The 25,706-nt window shown below is 42.2% G+C and overlaps 1 protein-coding gene across 2 annotated transcripts in view; it reads right to left on the bottom strand.

Annotated features, from left to right (window-relative positions):
- Positions 1 to 25,706, bottom strand: part of LARGE1 (LARGE xylosyl- and glucuronyltransferase 1) — a 325,519-nt gene that overhangs the window by 66,486 nt on the left and 233,327 nt on the right. For both annotated transcript variants that reach the window (XM_075210435.1, XM_075210436.1), the window contains exon 7: positions 10,042 to 10,146. In XM_075210435.1, coding sequence (XP_075066536.1) covers positions 10,042 to 10,146 — 105 coding nt within the window. The remainder of the gene's footprint in view (positions 1 to 10,041; positions 10,147 to 25,706) is intronic.

The raw sequence follows: 25,706 nt of genomic DNA, 5'->3' as shown, positions 1-25,706 counted from the left end.
TAGTTTAGGACAGGGTTGAATCAGGGGCAGACCAATTTTTTTTTTTGTAGGGGGGAGTGATTTTGTATAACCACGCCCCTCCTTCACTCTGATTGGTTGGTCTCGGTCGGCCCTGCCGCTGTTCCCCTGATGATCAGACCTCTCTTTCGCATTTTAATAAGATGAAGACTGCTGCTGGGGGTGGGGGGATCCGCCAGTGAGTTGAGTAGGGGGAAGGGGACGAAGAAAAAGAGAAAAGAAAGGATGGGGTTATTTTACCCAATTCCACACACCTCCCGCTTTCCTTTCTGTAGTCAAAGTTAAGTTTTAATTTAAAGTGCTAAAAAACTTGTCTTGATATAGTTAACGATTTTAAATATTGACTGCTGAATTAAATGTACTATATATTTGTTAGTATCATCTGTAACGTGTTTTTATATGCTTCAATAATAAAAAGATTTGAAAAGCAAATCCATTTAGTCTCCAATGTAGAAAAATTGTGTGAATTTCCCATTTATTTCCCTGTATGCCCAATATCTGCAGCAACTGAAGGGAGCAGCGTTTTCCTCCTTCTGCGAGGAGGAGTTGGGTGAATGTGAGAGATGATTGTGAGCAAAATGCGCTAAAGGCAACGGCGACAGAACTAGAGCAGGTTGGGGTATTGTCCAGCACTCCATACAGGAATGAAAGGAGGATCCGTGTGGATGAGCTCAGTGCGTCCAATTCTGAGCCAAAATGCAAAACCAATCACTTGTATTATGGGAGGAGATATTCTAGTGAGTGCTGGAGGTGTGCGCGGTTTGGGAGGAGTTTAGGGTTTAGTGGGTGTCTGCAGAGTCTTAAGGAGTCCCGCAAAAAATAGTGATTTTTATATATTGTTTGTTTCTGAGCGCCAGACAACATTTTTCTTTTATTAGTCCTGCAAAAAAACCTGATGTTTATAAAAATTCCAAAGTGGCGTTATTTTTGCGCTACCTGACACTTTCAATTGGACGACTTTGGCACCGTATAAGCACATTTTATAGATGAAACTGATGTAAGTAAAACATGTGCAACTGTAAAACATGAAATAAGACCGTTCTGATTTCCTAATTAAGCCATAAGTGGGGCTCCAACAAGCAGTATTTTAGGTAAAAAGAAAAGTTTTAATTAATTAGAGCCACGGTCCAAAGCGATGCTTGGCAGAACTTTGAAGTGATCGGTCTTTGAAGCTGTTACTTTGCCAAAATACATGATCATGATTTCATGTGTGAAGCTACTCTTTCAAATCTGTGCATGAAAAAATATGCGGGTTTGAAAAAGTGGAGATGTTGCCTATAGCAACCAATCAGATTCTAGCTGTCGTTTTGTAGAATGCACTAAATAAATGATAACTAGAATATGATTGGTTGCTATAGGCAACATCTCCGCTTTTCAAGCCCGCAGTTTAGTAAATATACCCACAGTAAGTAAGAACCCAGGGTGTATTGTAACATATTTTTACATGTCCTGTTCTTTGTGGTAAGTTTCTGTAGAAGGTTTGATTTATATTTGCGCTTTTACTGATTGTGTAAAACTATTTTAAAATATTACTTTGTAGTTGGAAGTAGTCTTTTAGTACTGTAACGCTTTTGTATTAAAACTCTGCATTAATTCATTTTACTTTACGAATACACAGTGCCTTTATTTGAGTTATCATTCCAATACAGCTTTAGTATATTGCAGTAAGTATGTCTTCATCCCAAGATTTAGAATCACGTTATCAAAACAAAATAAGCCCACCCCTGCTCAGCACAAACTCCGCCCAGGAATAAAGTGAATTAAAGTAAATATCCACCCACTTTTTCTAAGCCACACCCCATTTTGAATCGGTTTGTCCCATCAAAATCAGGACAATTGGGAGGTATGTGTGTTCCGTGTCTGGTAATGTGTTCTGTATACACGTCTCTCACTGATAAGGCTAATAAAATTGCAATAAAATTAAAATAATAACTCTACTGCTGCATAAGTCACTTGTCAGACTATATCTTGAATATTGGTACAGTTTTGGCCACCTGCCTACAAAAAGGTCACAGGAGAAACTGAGAGGGTTGGAAAGCGGATAACTTTATTACTTAAGGTCAATAGAAAGATCTTGCTAATACGAGGACTTTGCTGGAGGCAAAGGTACATCCACTTCAACTCCAAGAAAGACGTTTTCATTCATGACATGCATTTAAAAATATATTGGATGCCTTTCCTATCAAAAATGGTATCTCCAATTATAGAATGCATTACTTGTTTAATTAATCCAAGGAATTAATGCAATTGCAATTTAAGTTGTCTAAGATACAGTTTGTGGGCTGAACCAATATTTAGCCAATCAATTCACTAAGAACTAGTGACATCACTGAGGTATGAAGTTGTTCATGTATCTGTGATGTCACTAATTCCTAATGAACTGATTGGCCGCATCCTTATGTTGGTTCAGCCCACAAATCGTTGCCTCCGCTATAGGATTGTTCATGAGCCGCTGTGCGTTTTGTCCAGTGACCACCTTATTGTCAGGAGCGCAGCCACTCCCCTGTCAGAAGCAGGATGGATCACAGGTATTTTTTTAATACCTTGGCCGACAGATACACATCTAGCATTTGTGGAACTATGCTCCAAATTCAGTCATGAGGTAAATAATCTGAAGAACATTACTGCAATAAGAGAGAGCTGTATAATTAATGTTTACTTACTGCCCTCGCTGCTTCTATTATAACCTCTGTGAAGATATGACACAGATACTGCCTCTAAATCTATTAGTTTGGCCTTTCTAAGTGTATTACGGGGTACATAGCACCACTAAAGATCCCTATACATGGACACAAGGGGGTGAATTTATTAAAACGTCTAAAAAGGAAAAGTGGAGGTGTTGCCCATATCAACCAATCATGTTCTAGCTTTCATTTATTTAACTACATTCCATAAAGTAATAGCTAGAATCTGATTGGTTGCTATGGGCAACATCTACACTTTTCCTTTTTAGAAACTTTAGTAAATCTACCCAAAAGCCTTTCAACAGCACGACCTCTTACATGAGGTTCTCTATAACGCCCAAAGTGTCTCCTTTCAGGATGGGCGAGGGAGAAGCTAGGCCGTCGAGGACTCTGTAACGATGATACTGACAGTCTTGCTGATTGCAAAATTGGGCAAGTCACTCTGTGTTTCTGGCACCGTGAACTAGATTGTAAGCTCCTCTGCTGGGCAAGGAAACTGCCTGAACAAATTCTGTTTACAGTGATTTGTAAAACTGAAGGCCCTTTATTAAATATTAGCACATTAATGAATGGGAGCCTAACGTCTGCCAGCATAGAGGGGTGTTCAGTCCTTTTCCCCATCAAACATTTCCAAATCAGCAAGGATCCAGTAAAGCTATCATCAAGCAATTAGCCTTTTCATTTATTTATGCTAAAATATTCAATAGTCTGCTAAATTATAAGAAAACAGCTCAGTCTAATCTTGATTATTAGAATACACAACTTGTTTTTCTATGTTAATTGTAGGTAATAACAATCTGCATTTTTCTGTTACAGCGGGATGGTGAGAAATTCTAAAACTCATCTTGATTTACGTTGTCACATGAAGCCTCATTTAAACAACTGGTGTATTCATGTCATCTGCTGCAAGAATGAATGAAAACGCAATTCCTTTACATCCAAGTGGTTCTTTGTAATATTGAATCAGCTTCTTTAAGTGTATTTACCACTTACTCATAGATTGGAGGCAGATATTTTGTGTGCTGGACTAATATTCAGTCTATTAATTCACTAGGAACCAGTGACATCCTTGAGGCTTGAGAAAATGATTTGACAACGTCCCACAGTGACATCAATAGTTCCGAGACATTTTCATTGAAATACTATTATCCCTTGGTTTGTTTCCTCAGGCTGCTATTAATTATTTGGAATTCTGTACAGTGTCATGTGGCCACCATGGGAACCACAGTCACATGTCACATGATGTAGTGAGCAGAGAGGCTTTGGGATGCCCCTCATCACATGACATGCTGAGAGCTGTGAGACTGTGGCAGCCACACTGGTTTGCTCTTCAGAGAGATTTTGAAAAGGAGATATTGATTTGAAAAAGAGGAACTTCTGTTGCTGTTTCAATATTATATTAACTGGAGACATGGAAAAAACCAGGTGAGCCTGCCATAGTGATTTAGGTTAAAAAGAAACTATTAATTTTTTCACGGGATTGCTGATTTAACACAACATAGAATTTACCTAAAAGCTTTCTAGAATAATGTTGAAACTTCAAAACCGAATATAAAGTCACAGCTTGCCATACAAATTAAGATAGCAAAGATAATATTTGGTTGGAATGTTATAAAAGAACAGTGTCGTCAATTGCTCAAAATAACATTAAACCCCCAAATTGTACATTTAGACATATTTAGTATAAACACTCCAGTTATTTCCTGTGTATTATTCAGCTCAGTAATACCCAGACTTTGCTACATGTTAATGTCAAATAATGGCTTCCCTTGCTCTTTACATCTTTATAATAGTATATGTAGTACAATCTAATTTTTAGATTCCAAAATACACTGTGACATTTCTCAGTTCCCTAGAATGATATATTGTTTAACCCCCCCAATAAATATATGGTCTTGTGTTTTCTGTTTTAATGAGACAATATAATATAGGACCCTTGGCTCACAGTGAGTATAGCACTCTCCAGCACATTGAACGCTCCTCTAGTAGTGAAATCCTTACTGTTCCTCACAGTACACTAAGGGTTAAGTGGTTTTGATTTTTTTTTTTCCAAGCAGCTTTATCTGGTGAGAATTTAATTAACGTATTAGATTTGGATTTAGGGCACTAAAGATTCAGCGGATGGAAAACTTAATCAATGAAATCCTTCAGGAACATCTAGATTCAAGATCTAAAAACATGGATTCCGAGCAGGAATGCAGCCTTATATCCATGTGTTTAACCGGTGACATCATGCACACCTATATAACGGGGATAAAGGAAATTGAATACCTCCCATTCCCGGCCGTATCACAATATCACTGGAGTCCAAATTACTTCAGAACCAAGCCATTTGCTATGTTTCCTGGGTCCATGGTCGGGGTGCTCCTAAATGGCCATGCCCCTAAAACCAATGTAGATGGGTGAAAATCTAGTCACACTTGTGGAAAATGAAGTGCACAAGGTTTGCGCTGCACCTCGACCATTTAGTGCCTAGTAAATGAAGCGCTTTCATCTAGGGTGATATTGTTTATGCACTAACGCCTCTTCCACGTCAAAACATGGTAGAAAACACCAGCATCTGAGGACCAAATCACTGCAATAATTCTACCTACTAAACTCCGGCGTTACAAGGAAGCCTCTGTCTGAGACAGACAAAGATAATGACAGGTGATTGCCTGGCGGCTTTGTTTGCAGTGAGGAATTGCTCAATGCCTCTGACTGCATTACAGAAAAAAATCAATGAAGTTATAGATATCTTAGTGCAATGCTGCAAAGGGAGAGAGATTTAATATCCCAAATAGCATAATCTTTACCTTTCGTATAATGTGTCAACTTCCTTAACACAGCGGCATGGTTTCCAGCTAGGAATTAAATTACTTGGACATCTTGCTCTGTTTGAAACAGAGAGTCAGGACACCCCAGTGACACGAAATTTGCTCAGTCTATAAATACCCCCCTCCTCCCCTACTTCCTTCTGCATGCCAAGTTCATACAGCAGTTCTGGGTGTATGCAGCCTCTAATCTTGTTAACCCAGAAGCAGCAGTAATTATTATTCTTATTATTACTTTTTATTTATAAGGCACCACAAAAGCTCCCCATACATCAAATTTACAGTAGTAAACAAAACACAGACATTGCATGCATGAATAATCTAAAAATATTTATACCGCTCCTACCCTCTGATCACCTCTTCTCACGCACGTATCCAAGACTTCTCCAGCGCTGCCCCCGTCCATTGGAACAAGCTCCCTTGCTCCATCAGAACTTCCCCCAACCTGTCCAGTCTCAAACGGACACTAGAAAACACCTTTCTTAAAAGTCTTTCAGTCACCCGCTTAGCTACCCATCTTGTTGGCTACCTCTCCCTCTCATCCCTTCTTCCCCCTCCATGACTCTGTCTCTGTTTCACTCATTTCTCCGTTTCACCCTTGTATCTCTTGTCTGTCTACCCTCCCTTTAGATTGTACGCTCTTTTGAGCAGGGCTTTCTCTCCTCCTGTTTCCACCACTTTTAACTTTGCTCTCCAGCTCCTCAGCCCACCTTCTTTTGGACCTTCTGTCCTCCGACTCCTCTCGCTTTTCTCTGCACACCTCATTGGCTATTAACCATTCATCCACGCCCACCCTTCTGGCCTCAGGTTACTAGCTTGTGCTGTTTTTCCCTCACCCGCACCTTTTCTATCTAGCTGTGCTTTGAGCTTCCGGAGTTATAGTGTTTATTGTTAATTGTACTGTGCTGTTTCACCTTGTACTGTGCTAATGTTTGTCCTTGTACGGCGCTACAGATAATTTGTGGCGTCCTATAAATAAAAATGAATAATAATAATAACATAGACCATAATCCACTATTTAACAGATTACACAGGTAACTTGATACACAGATGGGACAGGGAGTGAGAGTGATGATAACGTCCAATGTGAAGAAGGCCTCGGCTCAGGCAGGGTTGTAACTAGAGCTGGGCGACCACCCAGGGTGCAACGCTGAAGGGGGGTACAGTTTAGGAATATTTTAGGTTCATTTGGTTAAAATTGAGGGCTAGGGGGGCAGCATTTGTCTTTCTTGCCCCAGGTGCTAGAATTCTTTACAGCTCTGGGCTCAGGAAAACAGGGCCAATAGGTACAGAGGGTGATGGAATAGTAGAAGGAGATCACGAGGAAAGCGGGCCCTGCTCCTGAGAGCTTACATCCTAAAGGGAAGGGGGAGACACAAATAAGGTGGCACAGAGTGGGGTATAGACAAAGCAAAGACGTTAGGAGGAGGGCTGATAGGCTTGAATAAATAAATTTTAAGGACATTAAGCTTTGGAGAATATAGGATAACCTGATAAGACGTGGGAGATCGTTCCACAGGTGAGAAGCTCGGCAAAGTTCTGGAGGCGGGAGTGGGAAGAGCTAATCAGTGTGGTAGTGATGCGACAGTCATTGGCAGAGCGTAGAGGGTGTCGAGGAGTGTGGGTAGATCAGGATGGAGATGTAGGGGGGGAGATTGGTTGAGAGTTTTGTAGGTAAGGGTGAGGAGTTTAAATGTAATTCTACAGGCCACGGGGAGCCAACACAGCGACTGAGAGAGAGGGACAGTAGAGATCAACCGAGCAGGACAGAAAAAAAAGTCGAACAGCAACACTGAGGATTAGACTAAAAGGGACAAGGTGGGAATTGGGTAGGCCACAGAGGAGTAGGTGACAGGAGTCCAAATACTAGGAAAATATACAGTCTGAGTTTATGAAGAAAGCCAGGCAAAATTAAATCCCATAATAAAATAGTGTAATACAGATGGAGCAGGCTGTATTGCACTGAACAACGCACCCTGGAATGTTGTTTTTTTTGTAATTTAATGGAATATCTATTCACAGTTAATCAATAGAGATATAAGATTCTCGATTTAATTAAAGGTGTGACGTTCGCTGCAATAAACCCTCCTCCATCTGTAACAATTGAAGTGAGTGTTTTTGCTTTTCATTTCTTTTTAATTTGGGCATCTGTGGTATCTCTCTAAATTTAAAAAAGTTCCCCATGGGATAATCTGAAGAGCAACAGCTGCATCGCCAACCTGTCCTCACGGTCTCAGTATAGTGTAATACAGGATAGCTGCAGTGGACTCTTTCCTAGTCAGCACGCTATGAAAAACTCAAAAGCTCTTATTGGCGATGGGCAAAAGGGGAGTGGCTTACTGGAAAACGGGTGTGGTCTTGCTGGACAGGCTCTTAACCATTTAAATCGGGGGAGTGGTTTGTGTTCATATTGCCGTCTTACAGGCTGGGGCCCTAAATGTGGCGAATATCACAAACAAAGACACAAAAAAAAGAGAGGCCGATGCATATGTATACGTTTATTTATACTTCTGACTGAAGCTATGAAGGGCATGACTGTACTGGGAGAATGGGAGGGTAGTTATTATTAGATTTGTAAAGTGCAGGTGAGGTAACTGCGTCTCGCTTTCTGCAGAACACAGAACGTTCCTGGACGGAATCCTGACAGATTAGCAGTCTGACAAATCACTTGCGGCTTCCGCTAGTGGCGTCCACAGGCCATGTGAAGACGACATCAATAAGCAATTAACTAATACAAACAAGAATTGACAGAATGGGCTACGCCACACTGATCAGCACAAAGAGGGGCCATATAAGGCAAGATGCTGGTTACTCTCCCCCCTGATCAACCCCTGCCATAACGCCTTTTCCATGACACCTCCCCACCGTCCTACTCAATCAGATATCACATATTGCCCAAAAGAACTCCCCTCCCAGACCAGTATTATGCCACCTATTGCCATCCAGTTGTGGAACTACTACACGCCTGAAGTCAGAGGACAGTGTCCTGATTGGTGGAGCTCAGCACATGACTGTTCATGGTCTATCCACTAGTATAAACGTCAGGCTGTTAAGACCCCGTTGGCTCCTAGATTTGACTGACTGGTTCCCGAATTCTGCCTTATTTTGTTTGCTTTGTAAAGGTCAAAACAGCTTATTTTATTTCAGCAGATTCTGCTCCGTGTGCAACATATCTGTCCCAAAATAATGTTGTAAATATAATGAGCACATGCAGGGTTACCTATGCCAACCCCCCCCGCATTATAAAATATACTTAGAACGATATAAAGAAAAGTTGACATGAAGAATCGGACAATATGGGCTTTGTTTAATATAGAATCTTTATTACATGTGCTGTAACCCACATCAGCCAATCAGATTGTAGCTTTTATTGGTCTGACTAAACTGATCAAAGGTGATTTATTGATTTGGGTTACAGCAAGCCAATGCTATCTGCACTATATTACTATAAGTGGATTTTCGGTAGGAACAATATTTTCCTTGTTGATGAAAATCTGTATACAAAGGAATATTTTCCTTGTTGATGATTCTCCGTGACTAAATATGTAGTTAAGATTGTATTGTAAACACAGCCTCATAAGAGTACACCATATACAAAACTGATCATATGCGTTCATTGTCTACAACAGCAGCAAACATTCTAACATTCCGCAAAAACTGCATTCAGAGGGTGAGCAGAGAACACGTGAAACAGAATAGATATCAAAAAACAATTTTAAGAGTAACGGAGATGTGAAAATCTTGCCTCAGGGTCTAATGGGTGGCATGAGGAGCCGTTACCCATCCTCCGATGCGCCCTGCACCCTCTTAAGGCATCTTAAACCTGCCAGGATTATCACTCATCGCTGTTTCTCAGACACTGACTGAAGGAAGGGGGCAGCGATTGGTCAGTGGACGACTCAATCACGCACTAACACAACTAGTACTACTGTGGCTTCTGATAGATCACCCAGGGTAGAGTTAGGGTCCTGGAGGAAAGAATGAATGACTAAATGAGAAGAGGGCCTAGCTAAATAGTCTTATTATCTATCTATATCAGTGGTGGAAGTGGGCTGGTACACGGTGGTATGCCATACCGCCACCTCTCCTACTGCCAAATTCCATTCACTTACATTCCCATTACATTTTTCATACCACCTTTTCTAAATTTCCACTTTGACCACTTATCTATACTGAACATTTTGTTACCTAGAAGACTGCAAGTCAGCCTATGAAACTTCATGGCTCTGCATCCAGATAGTAAAAATGCACTTCAAGGCTAGCCACATTAATTTTGCTTTATATGACATTTATTATAATATAGGTACCTATTGGTCTATATGCCATAGCCACCAGTATATATATATATATATATATATATATATATATATATATATATATATATATATATATATATATATATATATATATATATATATATGGTAGCAACAGGCATTTGGAATACAGGGTCAGATCTACAAATATATATGGTTCCGAAACAATGGATTGAAATATATTTTTCCACAGCTAACAAAGCCTTGGAGTACCTGTGTTATATCCTCTGCCAAGAGCAGGCCATGGTCGGTGGTTCTTCCATAGATTCCCCAGGTACCAGTCACTCTGATTCTCCACCAGCCCGAGAACTTGTTGTCCTGAAATGAAACAAATAGGTGGAGTTATTGTGCTATCTGTATGCTACAGACCAGGTCCTGCGGCTCTCCAGGTGTTGTGAAACTACAAGCCCCAGCATGCTTTGCCAGCCGATAGCCTGCTGATATCCTGCAGGGTATGCTGGGACTTGTAGTTTCACAACACCTGGAAAGCCATAAGTTGTTACAGACTAATTAAGAAATATAAAATGATAACACAGCTGCCCGATTATATATACACATGCACACTAGATAACGCCAGGAATATCATAAAATTATACATATCATCTGGTCTATTTTCTGCCTGATGTTCACTGCAGGGGACTTTAGCCATGGAGAAGGTTTTGGGCGGAGAATTTTAACCACAATTTCAATAGCCAATGTTTTTTTCCTAAACATAGTTTTAATATTTAGGGTCCGTGAACCATGGGCTGTTATACCGGGTGAGTGCCATCTTGCCAGGTACTTTATATATTCAGTGGTTGGTCTCCTGAGCCTTTATGTTGGGCAGCTGCCCTCTTGCCAGGCACCACACATGTTCTTTGCGTTCTACATGCAGAGGGCACACAGGACTTTGGCATTTAACCCTGTCACATCCCTGCTCCCGTGTCCCCCTCTGAGGATATCAGAACAGGGCTGCTAAAAATAAGCTGGCAACTTTGGCTTAGTTATGTAACTTCCCCAGCCACAGAATTTAACTATTTAAATTAAATAGATATTTCCTTTATACATATAGATACATGTGCATTTGTGTTTGAATCTCACTGTTCCTGGATCTTCTTGACACCAAAAAACAAAGCGTTTCAATGGCTAGAGGTTTTGCATGCAGAAAGCCTAATTCTCTTCTGTGCAATAGTGAAAAGTAAGGAAAATGAATAGGGGGGGGGGGTGAAAACATTTGCCAAGGGACTGACCTAAACTTTTTTGTTTTGTGGGGGGTGGATGGGAGGTGGCAATGGGATCTTCACATAGCCCAACCTTTCCTTCACCCTGACTGGTGGGTTCTGCCCTCTCCATCAATCTGTTTGGACTTGGCCGCTGAGAAACAGGCAGTGGATGCTACATGGCAGTTCATAAGTGAACAGGATTAAAGTAACACAAACAGGTCCATATACTGTGATCAGTCATAAGAGTACATATGCAGTAAGTTAGTATAATCCCGCCATGTTTCTATCACACTGTTCACCCGCAGTCTCATTAACTAGAAGCTATGAGAATCATTTTAACCTATAGATATGCTAAGTGAGGAATTTAACACATTGTGGCCTACCGCAATTGACTTAATTGCTTTGACAGGAGTGGGCCCTTCTTTCCGTCCAAATCATAACACCCATCACTGTTGCAGGTCAAATTGGTTCTCTAATTTGTTCAATTAATGCATTAAACTGAGGATATTAACATCGTACATTCCCTGTTGCACCCATCATATCCGGTCAATAGGTTATTGCATTACAATTAATTCCCAAGTAGGCAAATGACGAGTGCCCCTGACAGAGCAGGCCATAAATATTTGTACATTTGCAAATTTCCATGCAGCGTTTCCAGGAGAAGTCAATTTGTGGCTGGGTGCAATTAGGGAATGATAGAGGTCGTTGTGTGCGAGAGAACAGTCATTCTACTACTCAAGGTAAGGATAATCAAAAATACCAAGTTGTTTTCTTCCCAATGGAGGGTTGTAATTCAAATGTCAGATTATGTTTGATTTATTATTGTATAAATACCTTCACGTCTGCTGGGGGTGACAGAACCTAAACAGCCACAATCACTCTTATTAACAATAGAATATATTGATTTTATATAGATGGGACACGATAGGAGTTGGTGTAATGGAATGCTGTGGCGATGAGGGAAACCAGGGGACGCTCAGAAAGCAAGGCCTAGGGACCGAAAATAAATAAATCTGGTCTTGCAGTTTGCATGGCTGGGGGATTGGTACCCCTCCCCATAAAGTGTCTTTGTATCAGCACGGGAGAGTAGAGTCCCAGCGCTGTATATTATGTCGCCTCCTTTCACCGTAGACGCGGTGATGTGTATGCCGGAGATAGGCAGCAATTCCCTTTATGTGCTTCCCTGTCACACTCTGCCTGGTAAACAAGTTCATTGTGTTTAAACGCTGCCTGTGAGCCGCCTGTCCGAGGCCATTAGATTAACGAGGAGCGATGGTACCCAGCATGCTCTGAACCGTTATTCATCGCCGTCAATTCCCAGCGTTGTTGGGACGAGTCATTCTCATCTCCGCTACCTGTCGTCCTTAATGCTGTCCTGTTTGCCTGACTTTGTGCTTAACCTTTACAACTGCCCATTTGGATACAGTTTATTTGGTTTAAGTACAATCTGCTGTACAATGGAAGCACCTGTCTCCAATAATCACTTCTGATATATTAATTCCAATTTGTTTTTACACTCTTTTACTCTTTCATTTCTTAAGTCTTTTATCCTTTTTTTTTAAAAAAAACTTGTTTATAAGAAGTAACATTATATTGTGATGAGTCCATTTACTGCCTAATCCTATTTATGTAAAGTTCCAATCAGTAGATGTTACCCACAAGATTGGACTATATCTCCAATCATTATATTTCTAAGTCACCAACATGTCTACAGTGCCCATCAAAGATTCGAAGGGCTGCAAATGTTTCGAACGAGGGGGAGCCTGCATGGTAACAACAAACCAATAAGAAAATAAATTAAGAAGTAGGTAACCATTAGAGCTGCTTGACTTATTAAAATCAGTACGAAAATCAATAATGTGGCTGGTTTGAGGGCTTTGATCATGCCTGCGACACGATTGCGATTTTATAGACTGTTTGATTCACGGCCCGGAGTTCAAATTCACAGCTTGCAGTTAAAACTTTAGAACCAATTTAACGATCTGGTTCTAGAACCGCTGTTAGTCAGTTCAGAGTTACTGTTGCTTCCTCCCCTGAAGGTTTGTATGAATGAAGAGATTCCATTAATTAAACAACTTCAGTTTTATGTAACATTGTTGTGTGAATGAAGAAAATGTTATGCTAAATCATGGTCAAATTAGACACCTAATATGTTTTACCATTAAGTTTCTTGAGGGCATTTAAGGCGTGGAAGTAAAACTGGACAGGAAGTCGTCACGGATAAGGATAAGACAATAGTTATTAGTTAAGATAGGAGAGTAGACGTTATCTGAAAAGAGAAAACCCTAAAGCTAATTTGCACCCCTTGCATTGTAAAATGGTTTTTGTCCAGGAGGAAACTTACACCTTTTCTGCCTTAAGCTAGGTACACACTACACAGTTTTCATCCAATAATCGGCTAAATCAGCCGACATACGACCGCTCGTTCAAAAGTCGGGTCAGTGTGTGCAGTGACACAATGGTCGAAAGTCTGCCCAAATGGACGATTGTTGCCTCATTTGGTTGGTCGTACCGTTTAATATTTTCGTTCCAATCTCGTTTCCGCTGTGTAGTGTGTATAAACTTCCGACTGATCCACAACAGTGAGTACGAAATTACAGTCATTGCTCAGGACAACATGGCTGTAAAAAGTCGCTAAAGGGACGTCCGCTCTTCCCTTTATCGTCCTAAACAAGGCTAGTGTGTATGCAGTCCATGGACCGAGCGATCAGACCATCGATCGCATGTAAAATTGATCGGCATAAAAAGTTGGTGGAAAATTCTGTAGTGTGTTACCAGCTTTACTATCCTTAAATAATCAGGCCCAATGTTTATTTTATATCTATTTCTTATACTATTTCATTGTTTTTTCTCATTTTTTGCGGTACGAGTAGCATTAAGCTATTTTGTACTGTACTTTAGAATCATCACATATACTCTGCAACAATTGTCAGCTCTTACAGAACTGACAGCACAAAATACGGGGGCGCCGATCTATAATTTTACATGAAAAGCTGTTAGCTCTGTAATTTGTTAAAATGTGGTAAATTGATAATACAATGGGAGAGCATTGCATGCCATTACTGCGGAATCTATTCTATTATCCGTGAAAAGCTTTCAGCCCGGATTCTGCATTTTCACGGAGACGATAACAAGGAAGAGGGTTTCAGAGATAATTGAATAAGAGATAATGTAGAATATTACAGGGTACTGAGTTTAACATGGGGAGACTATGTTGTTCCTGACATGCCAATAACAGTAACAAGTACAAGGCTGACGGAAACTGCTTATAAAAATACCCATTATCTGATTTATTGTGTACCCCTCAATGGAGAAAATGTTGACTGGAAAACATTTAAATTTTTTATAATTTTACCCGCTACCTTATGGTTGAAAAACAATATTTAAACAATAAATTACAAATCATCTTATGAATTGGGGGATATAAAATGAAAGAAAATCGTGTTGAGTCGTCATTTAACCATTTGTCGGCCGTGCATGGTTAATGGCTGGTTAACTCCATACTTGCCAACTTATGGCAAGTATGATCCAGGAGCTGCCTGGGGCAGGTGGGCGTGCAGGGGGCAGGGCTCCGAAAGCGTGTCATTTTGGCCATATGCCGCGACTCCCGGTGAATTGCGGCATTTTGGAAGTAATTCTGCCCACTTCACTAGGAAGTGGACAAATGCTGGAGATTGCCATACTCTCCCGGGAGTCTGTGAGACTCACCTGAAATGCGGGAGTCTCCTGGACATTCCGGGAGAGTTGGCAAGTATGGTTAACTCTATGCTGCTCTTTTGAAATGTCAGTAAAAATATGGTGTCCGCCCGGTCATTAACAGCCGGGCCAAGCAGTGTAACTTTAAACGCTATGCATCGTCTGGCTGGCGATTTTATCCTGGGGGTGAGATTTGCCTTAGTATGCCCCCCAGCTCAACCAGCCCCTGGTGCCATGTGCTGCTTCCTCGTCCACGATAGTCAAGGACCTGTTCATGTTCTCCGGCTGGTCTCCCGACGGCCCCCACTCACTCCTGTACTAGAATGTCAGGAGTGAGAAGAATCCGATGGTGTATGCCACGATCTCCTCTCTCCTGCTGCCCCGCACTCCTCTTCAGGCATGAGCACAGACTGCAATCTGGCAATGATAGGGAAAGATGGGGGGGTTACCGCATTCCAAGAGGTGCAATGGGGGTAAAACCACTTTAAGATGTCACCTCCCTCACCTCACCTCTCCTCCCTCTCAGAGGATGATATTCAAAAGGGGTTAAGTGCAGTGCAGATGGTGGAGACAGATAAAAGGCATCGTTGACGACTCTCTAGGGACGTTGGGAGCCCTCAGGAGCAGGCCAAGCTCTCTGAGGGCCGATCACTGGGCAGCAAAATGGACAGAGACACGCCGCGATGAATTATAAACCTTCCCTCCGATTTGATGACACGAATTGCATCATTGAGGTCCGCCCACGTCCTTTATTTAGCCCTGGCCTCGGAAGATATAAAAAGCAGGAATGTAGTATGATAAAAGGCCGATAACTAAACATGCATATCCGGCACACACGTATCCGGCACACACGTATCCGGCACACACATACCCGCCACACACATATGCTGCACACACATATCGGCAGGGTATAGCGTCAGTTTGTGAAGTATTACTGAACTGTTGCAGTGAGGTCTGTTGTGTATTTTCTACTACGTTTTAGTAAAATGTCACTGTCACCTTTTAAATAATAAACATTTTTTACGATCTGATCCATGACCTTTAAATGTCTCTATAATAAAACAGCTGCAGAGCTCTTTCTTTTTATTATTTACATTTTACAAGATAAGAATATATTTTCTTCCCGTGTCTGATTCCTCTGAACATCATTTATAACGAGTGGGGAAAAAACTTTGCTGAATATTTTAAAATGAACACTGTTGGATAGTGGAAATGTTTTTTTAACCGTAGTTGTCTACTCTCCCGGAATGTGTGGGAGACTCCCGAATTAGAAAGAGACTTTTTAGACTCCCAAGAGTGCAGGCATCTTAACGGGAGCACTTGGGTGTGGGCGGGCCCATCAAGCTCATCTTGTTAAGAAGCCCAAATGTCAGTAACCCCGCCCCTGCTGCATGGTGGGTGGGGCCTTGACAACGTGATTGCCCCACCTACTTTTCTCAGCAAGCTCCTTAATAAAGCTCCTCACCCCTCGTATTTTCCTATATTGCCCCTAGATCTCAACATTCCTGCTCATAGCAATTCAAGGATGTTTTGCAGGGGTAGTGGGAGGCTCCTCGGAGTAGGGCGTGTGCTGCATATGATGTGAAAAGTTAAAGGGTAAAATATTTTAGAACATTCTATTTTCCCAAGATGTCTGGGGAGTCCTCTTAGACCAGTGTTGGCTAACCTGTGAAACTGCAGGTGTTGTGAAACTACAAGTCCCAGCATGCCCTTCCAGCAATAAGCTGCTATATATTGGCAAAGCATGCTGGGACTTGTAGTTTCACAACACCTGGAGTGTCACAGGTTAGCCAACACTATAGAACAGCCGACCAGTGTATATGAGTCTGAAGTCTGTCCACGTTTGATCTTAATGCAGGGGTGCTCAAATCCAGCCCTCAAGCACCAACAGGTCATGTTTTCAGAATTTCTGTCTGTAGAAAGAGGCAGAATAACTACTGACACAGCAAAATAAATTAACTCACCTGTGCATAAATAAAGAAATCCTGAAAACATGACCTGTTAGTGCTTGAGGACTGGAGTTGAGCACCTCTGCCTTAATGCACAGTTGTATATACGGTGTCCACTGATCTGCGCTCCTTTGGATAGTAGTGAGTAGCTGCAGGAAACAGGAGAGTAGAGGGGGGCCCCTATTCCTCTAAAATAACAGTACTGAGAAAACACATTTCCAAGGTGCATGGATAAATCATTATGGGAATGCAATGCATTGACTAGTACAGGCCTAGCCAACCTGTGGCTCTCCGGGTGTTGTGAAACTACAAGTCCCAGAATACCTTGCCAGCTATCATCTGGTTATTTACTGGCAAAGCATGCTGGGGTTTGTAGTTTCACAACACCTTGAGAGCCACAAGTTGGCCAGGCCTGGGCTAGTATCTAAAGATAGCAACAATAATCCCTTTGAGGGAATTAATAGGTGCAATCTTTAAGGATTTGCATCAAGTATTAGTCATACTTGCCAACTTTACCTTCTTGGCTTCAGGGAGATCCTGGGGGAGGTGGTCGTGCGGGGGTGGGGCTTGGCAAATCGCATCATTTTGGCCCTGCCCCTAAACAATTGTCACAATTTTGCCCAATTACAGCAGGGAGTGGGGCTGAGATGACACAATATTTGCGTTATTAAGAACAACTTATCTATTGCAGGGGCGAGAACCTGCTCTCCCGGAAGCCCAGGAGGTCTCCCAGAAATGCAGGAGTCTCCCGGACATTCCGGGAGAGTAGGCAACTATGTGTTAAAGAAAAGCAGCTAATGAATCTCTAGAGACTGAAGTATCTTTTACATTTCTGTCTCCATTACTGAAGTCATGTTGTCTTACCTGTAAGTCTTTGATTAAATCTTGGTCTCCATGAAAATGGCCACCCCCATAGGAATCAATACATGGACATAGGACACAATTTCTGAACCGTGTCATCATGCCACAGATGGTGAAGCCAACCACGTCTTGTACTGGCTCAGCATCAGGGAGAATGCCAGACTCTTCAGGGAGTGAGGGAGATCACCCCTATTTTAGGGAGTCTCCCTGACATTCAGGGAGAGTTGGCAAGTATGGTATAAGTTCCCTCATGATTCTGAAAACATGATAAAGAGCTGGGACAGACACAAGTCATAGGATTAAAATAGCAACGGATGTGCATCTAATTGAACTTGGAAGTCTATGCCCAATGGTGCAAATAAAGATATATTGTGCTGCATAAATGGCACAGCCTGTACATTGCCTCCACTCTCTGAGATGTGTGTTGAGATGTTGGCTATTCTGAACACATGGGGCTAGAATTACTAAGCTGCGGGTTTGAAAAAGTGGGGATGTTGCCTATGGCAACCAATCAGATTCTGGCTGCCATTTTGTAGAAAGTACTGAATAAATGAAAGCTAGAATCTGATTGGTTGCTATAGGCAACTTCCCCACTTTTTCAAACCCGCAGCTTAGAAAATCTAGCCCATGGCCTGCAAAGAATAAGAAACAAAGAAGTCTATGTCATCCCAAACCAGAAAAAATAAAACTAGAGTAGTGGCTTTATTACATTTTTATTAAAAAGGAAGCCAGGCAGTATATTATCAGCTGAACATTACAGCATATGGATTTCTTAGCAGCAACCGTGGGGCCAAAGTGTACGGGTAGGTGAAGGGTTAACAGACTTGATTGGAATAAAGCTTCCAGCTTTGATTGCATAGTAAAGCCAGGAGGAGACACTGCAAAGCTCTGTCCTGTAATGAATTCCACACCGAGCCATTTCGGTTCTGCAATATTTCATCCATTGATTTTACTGTCAAATGAAAAGACGTCTGTTCCAAATGGCATTAAGGAGGACAAGCCGGCCAGGACGGTGAAGGGCGAAAGCGCAGCTTCCTTTCGTGGTAATCGCGCAAAACTGCTCGGAAGGATTGGACGCACAGCAGTGAAGCGGTTAATGGAAACCTCACCTGGAACATATTAAAGGCCCTGATGCCCAAGGTGTCAACTAATGCACCAAAAATAGTAATAATTCGAGGCAAGCAATGGATCACTGCTTATTACCTCCCAGGCTCTGGTTTTGATAAATGACGGGTAATCGGCAAAAAGGACATAAAAAGTCACTTGGTTTTGCCTCCTGTAGGCAGTACTGTAAGCGTGTGCCTCTCCGGGCTATGTGCTTTCCTCCCAATTGCATAGTATCATCATCATAATCATGATAATCATCATTTATTTATATAGCGCCACTGATTCCGCAGCGCTGTACAGAGAGCTTACTTACATCAGTCCTTGCCCCGTTGGAGCTTACAGTCTAATTCCCTAACACACAGACACACACACACACAGACCAAGAGACTAATCTACTAGTATGTTTTTGGAGTGTGGGAGGAAACCGGAGCACCCGAAGGAAACCCACACAAACACGGGGAGAACATACAAACTCCACACAGATAAGGCCATGGTCTAGAATTGAACTCATGATCCCAGCGCTGTGAGGCAGAAGTGCTAACCACTGAGCCACCATGCTGCTCCACATTCATCGCTGCCCATGTAGAAAATTGAATATAGAAGAAATGAAATATGATTAGTTATGTGTTTTATATTCAGATATCAACTATATTAATTTAGGAGGGACAGTCCCAATTTTAGGGCTCTTTCCCGCCCATGGAAATGTCTGTCCTGTGGGAAAAAAAGTAGGGAGGTCTCTCCTGTTCACAGCTGGCCTACTACTGGTGCACACAGCATCATATGGGTGTTTGGAGGGGGAGGGAAGGTTACTGAAGGCAATCTAGAGCTTCACAGGGCAAGGCATGCCCCCAGGGAAATGGCCTCACCCACACTGTAACATAACCACGCTGGGATTTCAAAGGTTGGGAGGTTGTTAGGGCTACGAATATTAGCTAAGCCTTTAAAACCGGGCTAATAGAGGTCTTCACTCTTAGCAGCTGCCTTTCCCGCAGAACTGATGTTGTTCGGAGGTACTCAAATGCCCCCAGGACTTAAGCTCTAGGGTAGTAAAAGCTTATCAGTATAACCGTAGTGCAGGGTGGAGGAAGCAGGAATACTGGAGACAGGCCATAGGTCGTGGGTCAGTAGCGAGCAGGATAATCCAGAACACAGGCACAGGTCAGGGGCAATCAGCGTTCAAGCAGGGTCAAAGGTCACAGCAGGAATCTAGATGGAATGCAGACTATCCACAGGACAGAACAGGGCAGAGCTGGTCAGCAATTGTGCAGCACACAGACACTATAACTGGCAGTGAGGCCAATGGCCAATCAGGGGTTAGGGGCTCAGGCGGTACTAATTGCCCCTCCAGAATATACTTAATTAATTATACTGGTTTGCACACGCGCCTGGCTGCCACAGATGCCGGGACGCGGCGCTGACTGCAAAGGTATCTCGTCTGTTGCCTTGGTGACGGCCGGGAGAGTGATACCGGTAGTGACGTCCCGGTAGTTGTCATGACCGGTGGGACACAGTTGAGAGCGGACGGACACGAGGTGTGTGCTAACCACACTTACATTCTTTTCTACTTCACTTCCAGGATATGTGGAGATGAAAAGAAGAGGTGGAGCTTGATTATGCAATTCATGATTAAGTGGGCGGGACCATAGCTTTATCAAGCTGCAGCCACCTCAGTAAAACACAGTGTCAGAGGTGTGATCATAATTACTGAAGTAGGAGGGGCCTGATGACGTTATTTGCATCATGTCCCCGCCCCCATGTAAGTGATCTACGGGAGAAGTGCCTGCTCTTTCTGGAGTCTGGGAGGTCTCTCCTTGATTAGTAGCCTCCCAGTCATTGCATTTATAATACAGAATAAGATTAATCCTACCTCCCAACATTGCCTAGTCAGAAAGCAGGAAAAGCTCCAAAAGGAGTGTGGTCATGCAACATTTGGAAAACAGAGGCTGCATGCCAGGTACTTCCGAAGTGCAATGTCGCCTCCACCCCCTTCCTTCCCTTGAAGACTCTTGTGAATGTCTGCACACACCAATGAGAGCGAGCCGTTCACCATGGTGACAAACCCCCAAATTCCTGACAGTCGGGACAAACGTACCTTCCCTCGAGATGTATGGATAAATTGTACTGTGCAGTTAGTCAATACTGAAAGGTAGGGATATTTTAAGTGACAAACATTTCAAAGGACAAATGTAGGGACAGCTGTTAAATACTGTATTCAGCTGTCTCTCTTTATACAGTAATCCCTTGTTTCAGATTTCCTTCCTCAGGTCCTTAGGTCTCATGTGTATATATATATATATGAATTAACTTTTTCACCGATTCCCCAGAGGTTCTTCTTGTGCCAACATTTCTAATATATTGTTATGAACGTTATAACCTTGTGGTATTTTTAGCTGTACGTAGCTTTATAATAACTCATATCTGAATGTTTATCAAGGTGCCTTCATGGGTCTTTAAAGTAATCTCAAACATCCCTCTTTGGCCGTTCCCAATGTTAGCAGGTATGCTATATAGTGTGTGCCTCAGAACAATCCTGGCTACACAATTGGTCCAATATGCTCCATGTTTGACCCTAAAAAGATCATCGCACCCCAAATGATTTCTTCATCTAAATTATACAGGACATTTTCGGGCATGTCATGTGATCTAGCTGCTCGTCCAACTAATGAAGGGCCATAATTTCAACTTGTCCAACTACGTGTGTGGCTAATTTGAAAATGGATTCAATCATTTGAGACACAGAACGTGTGGCAGTCTCGGCTGTATGTTGGGTAACTATGGGGCTGATTCAATCTGACACGATCAAGGGAACTTTCACTGGCGAAAATACTGCAACTTTGGCAGCCGAAATTCTACTTCTACATCGCACCGATGTGTGACCCAATTCAATGGAAAGTCTGATGGAATAAACCAACCCTCAATCCCTTATTCACCACTTTACTATAAAATAAAATCTTCTATTTTCAGTCTTCATCTAAATATAATGGGAAATTCTTCTGTATTTGTAATCCAATACGAGGAAATATCATTCACTACAAACTTTTGCTGCAGAATGACTATTGGCTGAACTGACCGGGACTTTCACTAGCCAATCATTGCCGATTAGCTTGCGAAAAAACTTGTGTTTGACCGAGTGGCAAATGGGTCTCACCGTCACTCCGCGTCACAGACAATTAGTGACTAACGCTCTAAGCAAGCGTTGACATTAGCTTTTATGGGTTTTTCAGACAGAAGAGTTTCCCTTTTGGATTAGGATAGATCAAGAAAAAAGAGTTTATATTATAATAAACAAGTAACATGATGTAAATTACTCCGCCCCGCCCAACCTCCACAACCCGCCCTACCACCACACCCCCTTCCCAGGATCTCCCGGATGCCAGCGACATAAAGTTGGCAAGTATGATTTAGATTGTAAGCTCTGATGGGGCATGGACTAATGTGAATTATTACATATCCTCTATACAGCACTGCACAATGTGATTGGCGCTCTATAGACAATAATAATAAAGTGTGACAAGCAGATATAGGCAATAATAATTAATTTCACAGGAGCGAAAATATCATGAAAAAATCACCCTCACCCTGTGATTTCTATGAGAAAATTACAGAGGTGCGAAAAGTGGTTTTCTTGGTTATGATAGTCCGAATGTGTTTTCGTGTGTGTAGTATAACCAGCTGCAAAAACGGGGGGCTGAATTGGCCCCTTAAACTATAATACCTTTTCTACAGATTAACATTACTTTAAGTTTGTTGAATATTTACTGTGCTGTTCACATCAATGTTACTGAAAATTTTGATCAAATGCCAACATCAATGAACCCAAATAGCAAATTTGCAAGATCATTTAGAAAAACGACGGTCTCAGTGTCTAGATCTGGCTGAAGATTTAGGAGTAGATTGTTATAATCCATCAATCTGAATTCAGCAGCAAAGCATATAACAATCTGCATAAAGGAAGGAGGGTGACAAGCTGTTGCATAGCAACTTCAAGTTTTCTTGAGGTCACAGCTAAGCAGCATACAGCTGCTCCCAGGGCAGAGGGTAATAGGAAGTGCTCTATTTCTCCCACGGGCATGTCAGACGAGCGTGTCATAAATAGTTAAGCAGGTTTTACTCAGCTTTTTTTGTGTGAGTTTTTCACCTTAAAAAAAACCCCAATTAATAACCTGCAGGACCTCAAAAATTACCAGTGCCCTGGAGCCTATAGAAATGGTAACACAACCAATAAGTGACAAACTAGTAAACATTATTGATTTGCATATCATTACCTAGACTCCCTGGCTGTAAAAGCATTGTAATCTATGTAATTACTTGTAATGGCACATTTATTACTGTTAATTATGTAGATTTACTAAAGGGCAGTTAGGGCCAAGCTTCACTACATAAATTAGGAGTCCTAACTCGGTCCTAGTGGAAGATGCATTTAACGGCAATAGGATTAAGCTATGCCGGGAATTCCGTAATGGTCGCAAAGACTAAATAGTTGACAGTAGGATAACTGGTTATGTTGCTGTTGTCTGCAACTGTTGAAATGCTGGAGAGCAACTAGGACTTTTGGCTAAGATTAACTGTAGCACCTGCCCTAGTAAGGGGGAGACGCCACCCTTTGAAGGGATGGGCCGACTTGGTCTGATGATAGAAGGCCGGTGGTGTTTGAAGCCCGAGGTGCTAATGTACCCCCCGGATAAGCGCGGGTCCATCAAAATTCACTGGTGATGGGTTTGCACCCCCGACTGTGGACAGAGTATGGCACAACCCTGCATCACTTTTTATTTCTTTGTCTTGGCTTTTGGCTGAACCAGAATTTTTTTTTTATGCTCAATTAGCACTAAGCACTGTTTTTCATTGTTTGTGTTGTTGTGTTTGTGTGGCACGTTTTTCAAAGGGTTTAGGTATAGGCCTTTATGGGCGACCCTCTCCCCAAGTGATCGGAGGCTCACTCCTTCTGGGGGGAGCTGAAGAACCAGTTTCAGTTTTAGCTTTGGGCTACCTAGGGGAGAAAGGGGCCTTCCTAAGCCTTGCGGGAGAGGTGGGCTTGAAGATCCGTTTGGCTTCGGAGGTCGGGGATGATAAGGGGCTCTCCCTAGCTTCGGTAAAGGGGCTTCTGAAGACCCATTTTCCCCATTTTGGGGCCATCTGACTCCCTCTAGGATAGGGTCCACAGTCACAAGCCTCCAGTATAGACTGAGTGATTTGGATTATGCACCTTGGGCTTAAAAAATAAAAGCTGGTGTGTAGCTAATCCACATACAGAGTGGCTGAAAAAATGTCATTATAATCCATCACCCTGTCTACTTTCATTGAAACAACATATGTCAGTGATGGGTAAGACGTCACCTGCGGCACCCCAACCGTCTGCTCTCCATCTTATCAGAACCGGGACAGCTGACTTCCGCATCACATGACCTCCTCTGCACGGTGTAGTGAGGTTACACGGTATACCGTCTTCTGGGGTAGAAGACGGTAACCCCAATACTGACCTCTATCTAATACACTGGATCACCCTCTCTGAAGTGAAGGACCTAGTGTCCCACACACAAATACAAAACAACAGCACTTACTGGTCATAACTTGCAGTGCAGTAGCATCCAATTCCTCCCCAGATTGTGAGACAATGATTTACTCCTGATTACCAGCAACTTTCTAGCAGTTTGGGAAAACCCAAAATGGGGATTTTAAATGGAACTCACCTATTCCCATTTATACCCCAGGGACCGTTACCAGCTTTTCCTAACGCTGAAAACAAATTTTCAGAAAGCTTTCCAAAGCACAACAATCTCTCTGGGGTTTTGAAACATAAAAGACAGAAGCATGTGGGATACATATCTATAACTATAGCTATATCTCCATCTATGTATCTATCTATATTCTAGGCTCTGTGGCTTTTACAGAGCTTGCAGATTGCCCAGGCAGGGCCGTAACTAGGGCTTTGCGACAGGGGCGATCGCTGAAGGGGGGCGCAATTTAGGAATATTGCAGGTTCATTTGGTTAAAATTGAGTGCTGGGGGGGGGGGGGCGGCATTTGTCTTTCTCGCCCCAGGCGGCAAGAATTCTAAGTTACGGCTTTGAGCCCAGGACAAGGCTAAGTGGAAGTGAGGAGTTGGGGTTTAAAGTTTGGTTAGCAAATAGTACATAATTCACACTTCTCTTCCCTTTAAACATGGGGCAATTAAAAATATATCCAAACAAAAAATGTTAATGACTAAAGTGATCAAAGCTACTCATGCCATAGTCTTCCCAGGATATCTGTCCAGCTTTTTATCTTCTATTTTCTCATACTAAATTTGCTGGAGATTGTGTACCAGCCAATGCAGTAAAGCTACGTGAAGGAGAAACCCCTATTTAAGTTTATTGATAAACACATGTGGGGGTTACATAGAATAACAACTCTGAAATAAACAATCGTGTAGGTCCGTATTATATAGAGCTACACTGTTCTCAGTGCACCAGAACATGTGCCGATGTAAAGGTTACAAGTTAATCTGGCTCTGGAGATACCATTGCTATACCCATTTATTTTCTTTATAAATGGTTACTTTGAAAGCAGTTGAGATACATCATCTCTTTCTACTCTTTTCTTACCTGATTTATAACCTACGACCTTGTATGCTCCCGAGTCTTAGTGTTCTATGAATTCCCAAACGATATTAACCTGTATTGCCCCATCTAGGAACAAATTCCCTAATTCCACGACCCTTTCTGTGATCCGGCACCGCGCGGTGTCCTCCGAGCGTGCCAATCTCTGGCTCCCCTTGTCCTTGCCGGACCGCAGGTTATTACCAGGTATTGATCTATATTACACAGCTAGTAAAGGTTACAATGAAGTACATAGAGCAAGCAAAGCAGTTCTCCAACTTGACATAAAGACCCCGAGGACTTATTAACGAAATACTAAGTCCTGTTTTCTGCCGGTGTTTAATTCCTGGCCTGACATCTTCTGTTTAAAAGACTGAGAAAAATATATTTAGAAGCCGACAAACACACAGAACAGAGGAAGGGAAAATGCCAGCTAATTTTAATTAGCTTTTATTTGCCTGAGCAGTGAACCTGGTGGGTATAGATAAA

The sequence above is a fragment of the Mixophyes fleayi genome, chromosome 4 (assembly GCF_038048845.1).
Source record: "Mixophyes fleayi isolate aMixFle1 chromosome 4, aMixFle1.hap1, whole genome shotgun sequence".
In the NCBI taxonomy this organism is placed as follows: Eukaryota; Metazoa; Chordata; class Amphibia; order Anura; family Limnodynastidae; genus Mixophyes; species Mixophyes fleayi.
This window is presented reverse-complemented; position numbering and strand designations above follow the sequence as displayed.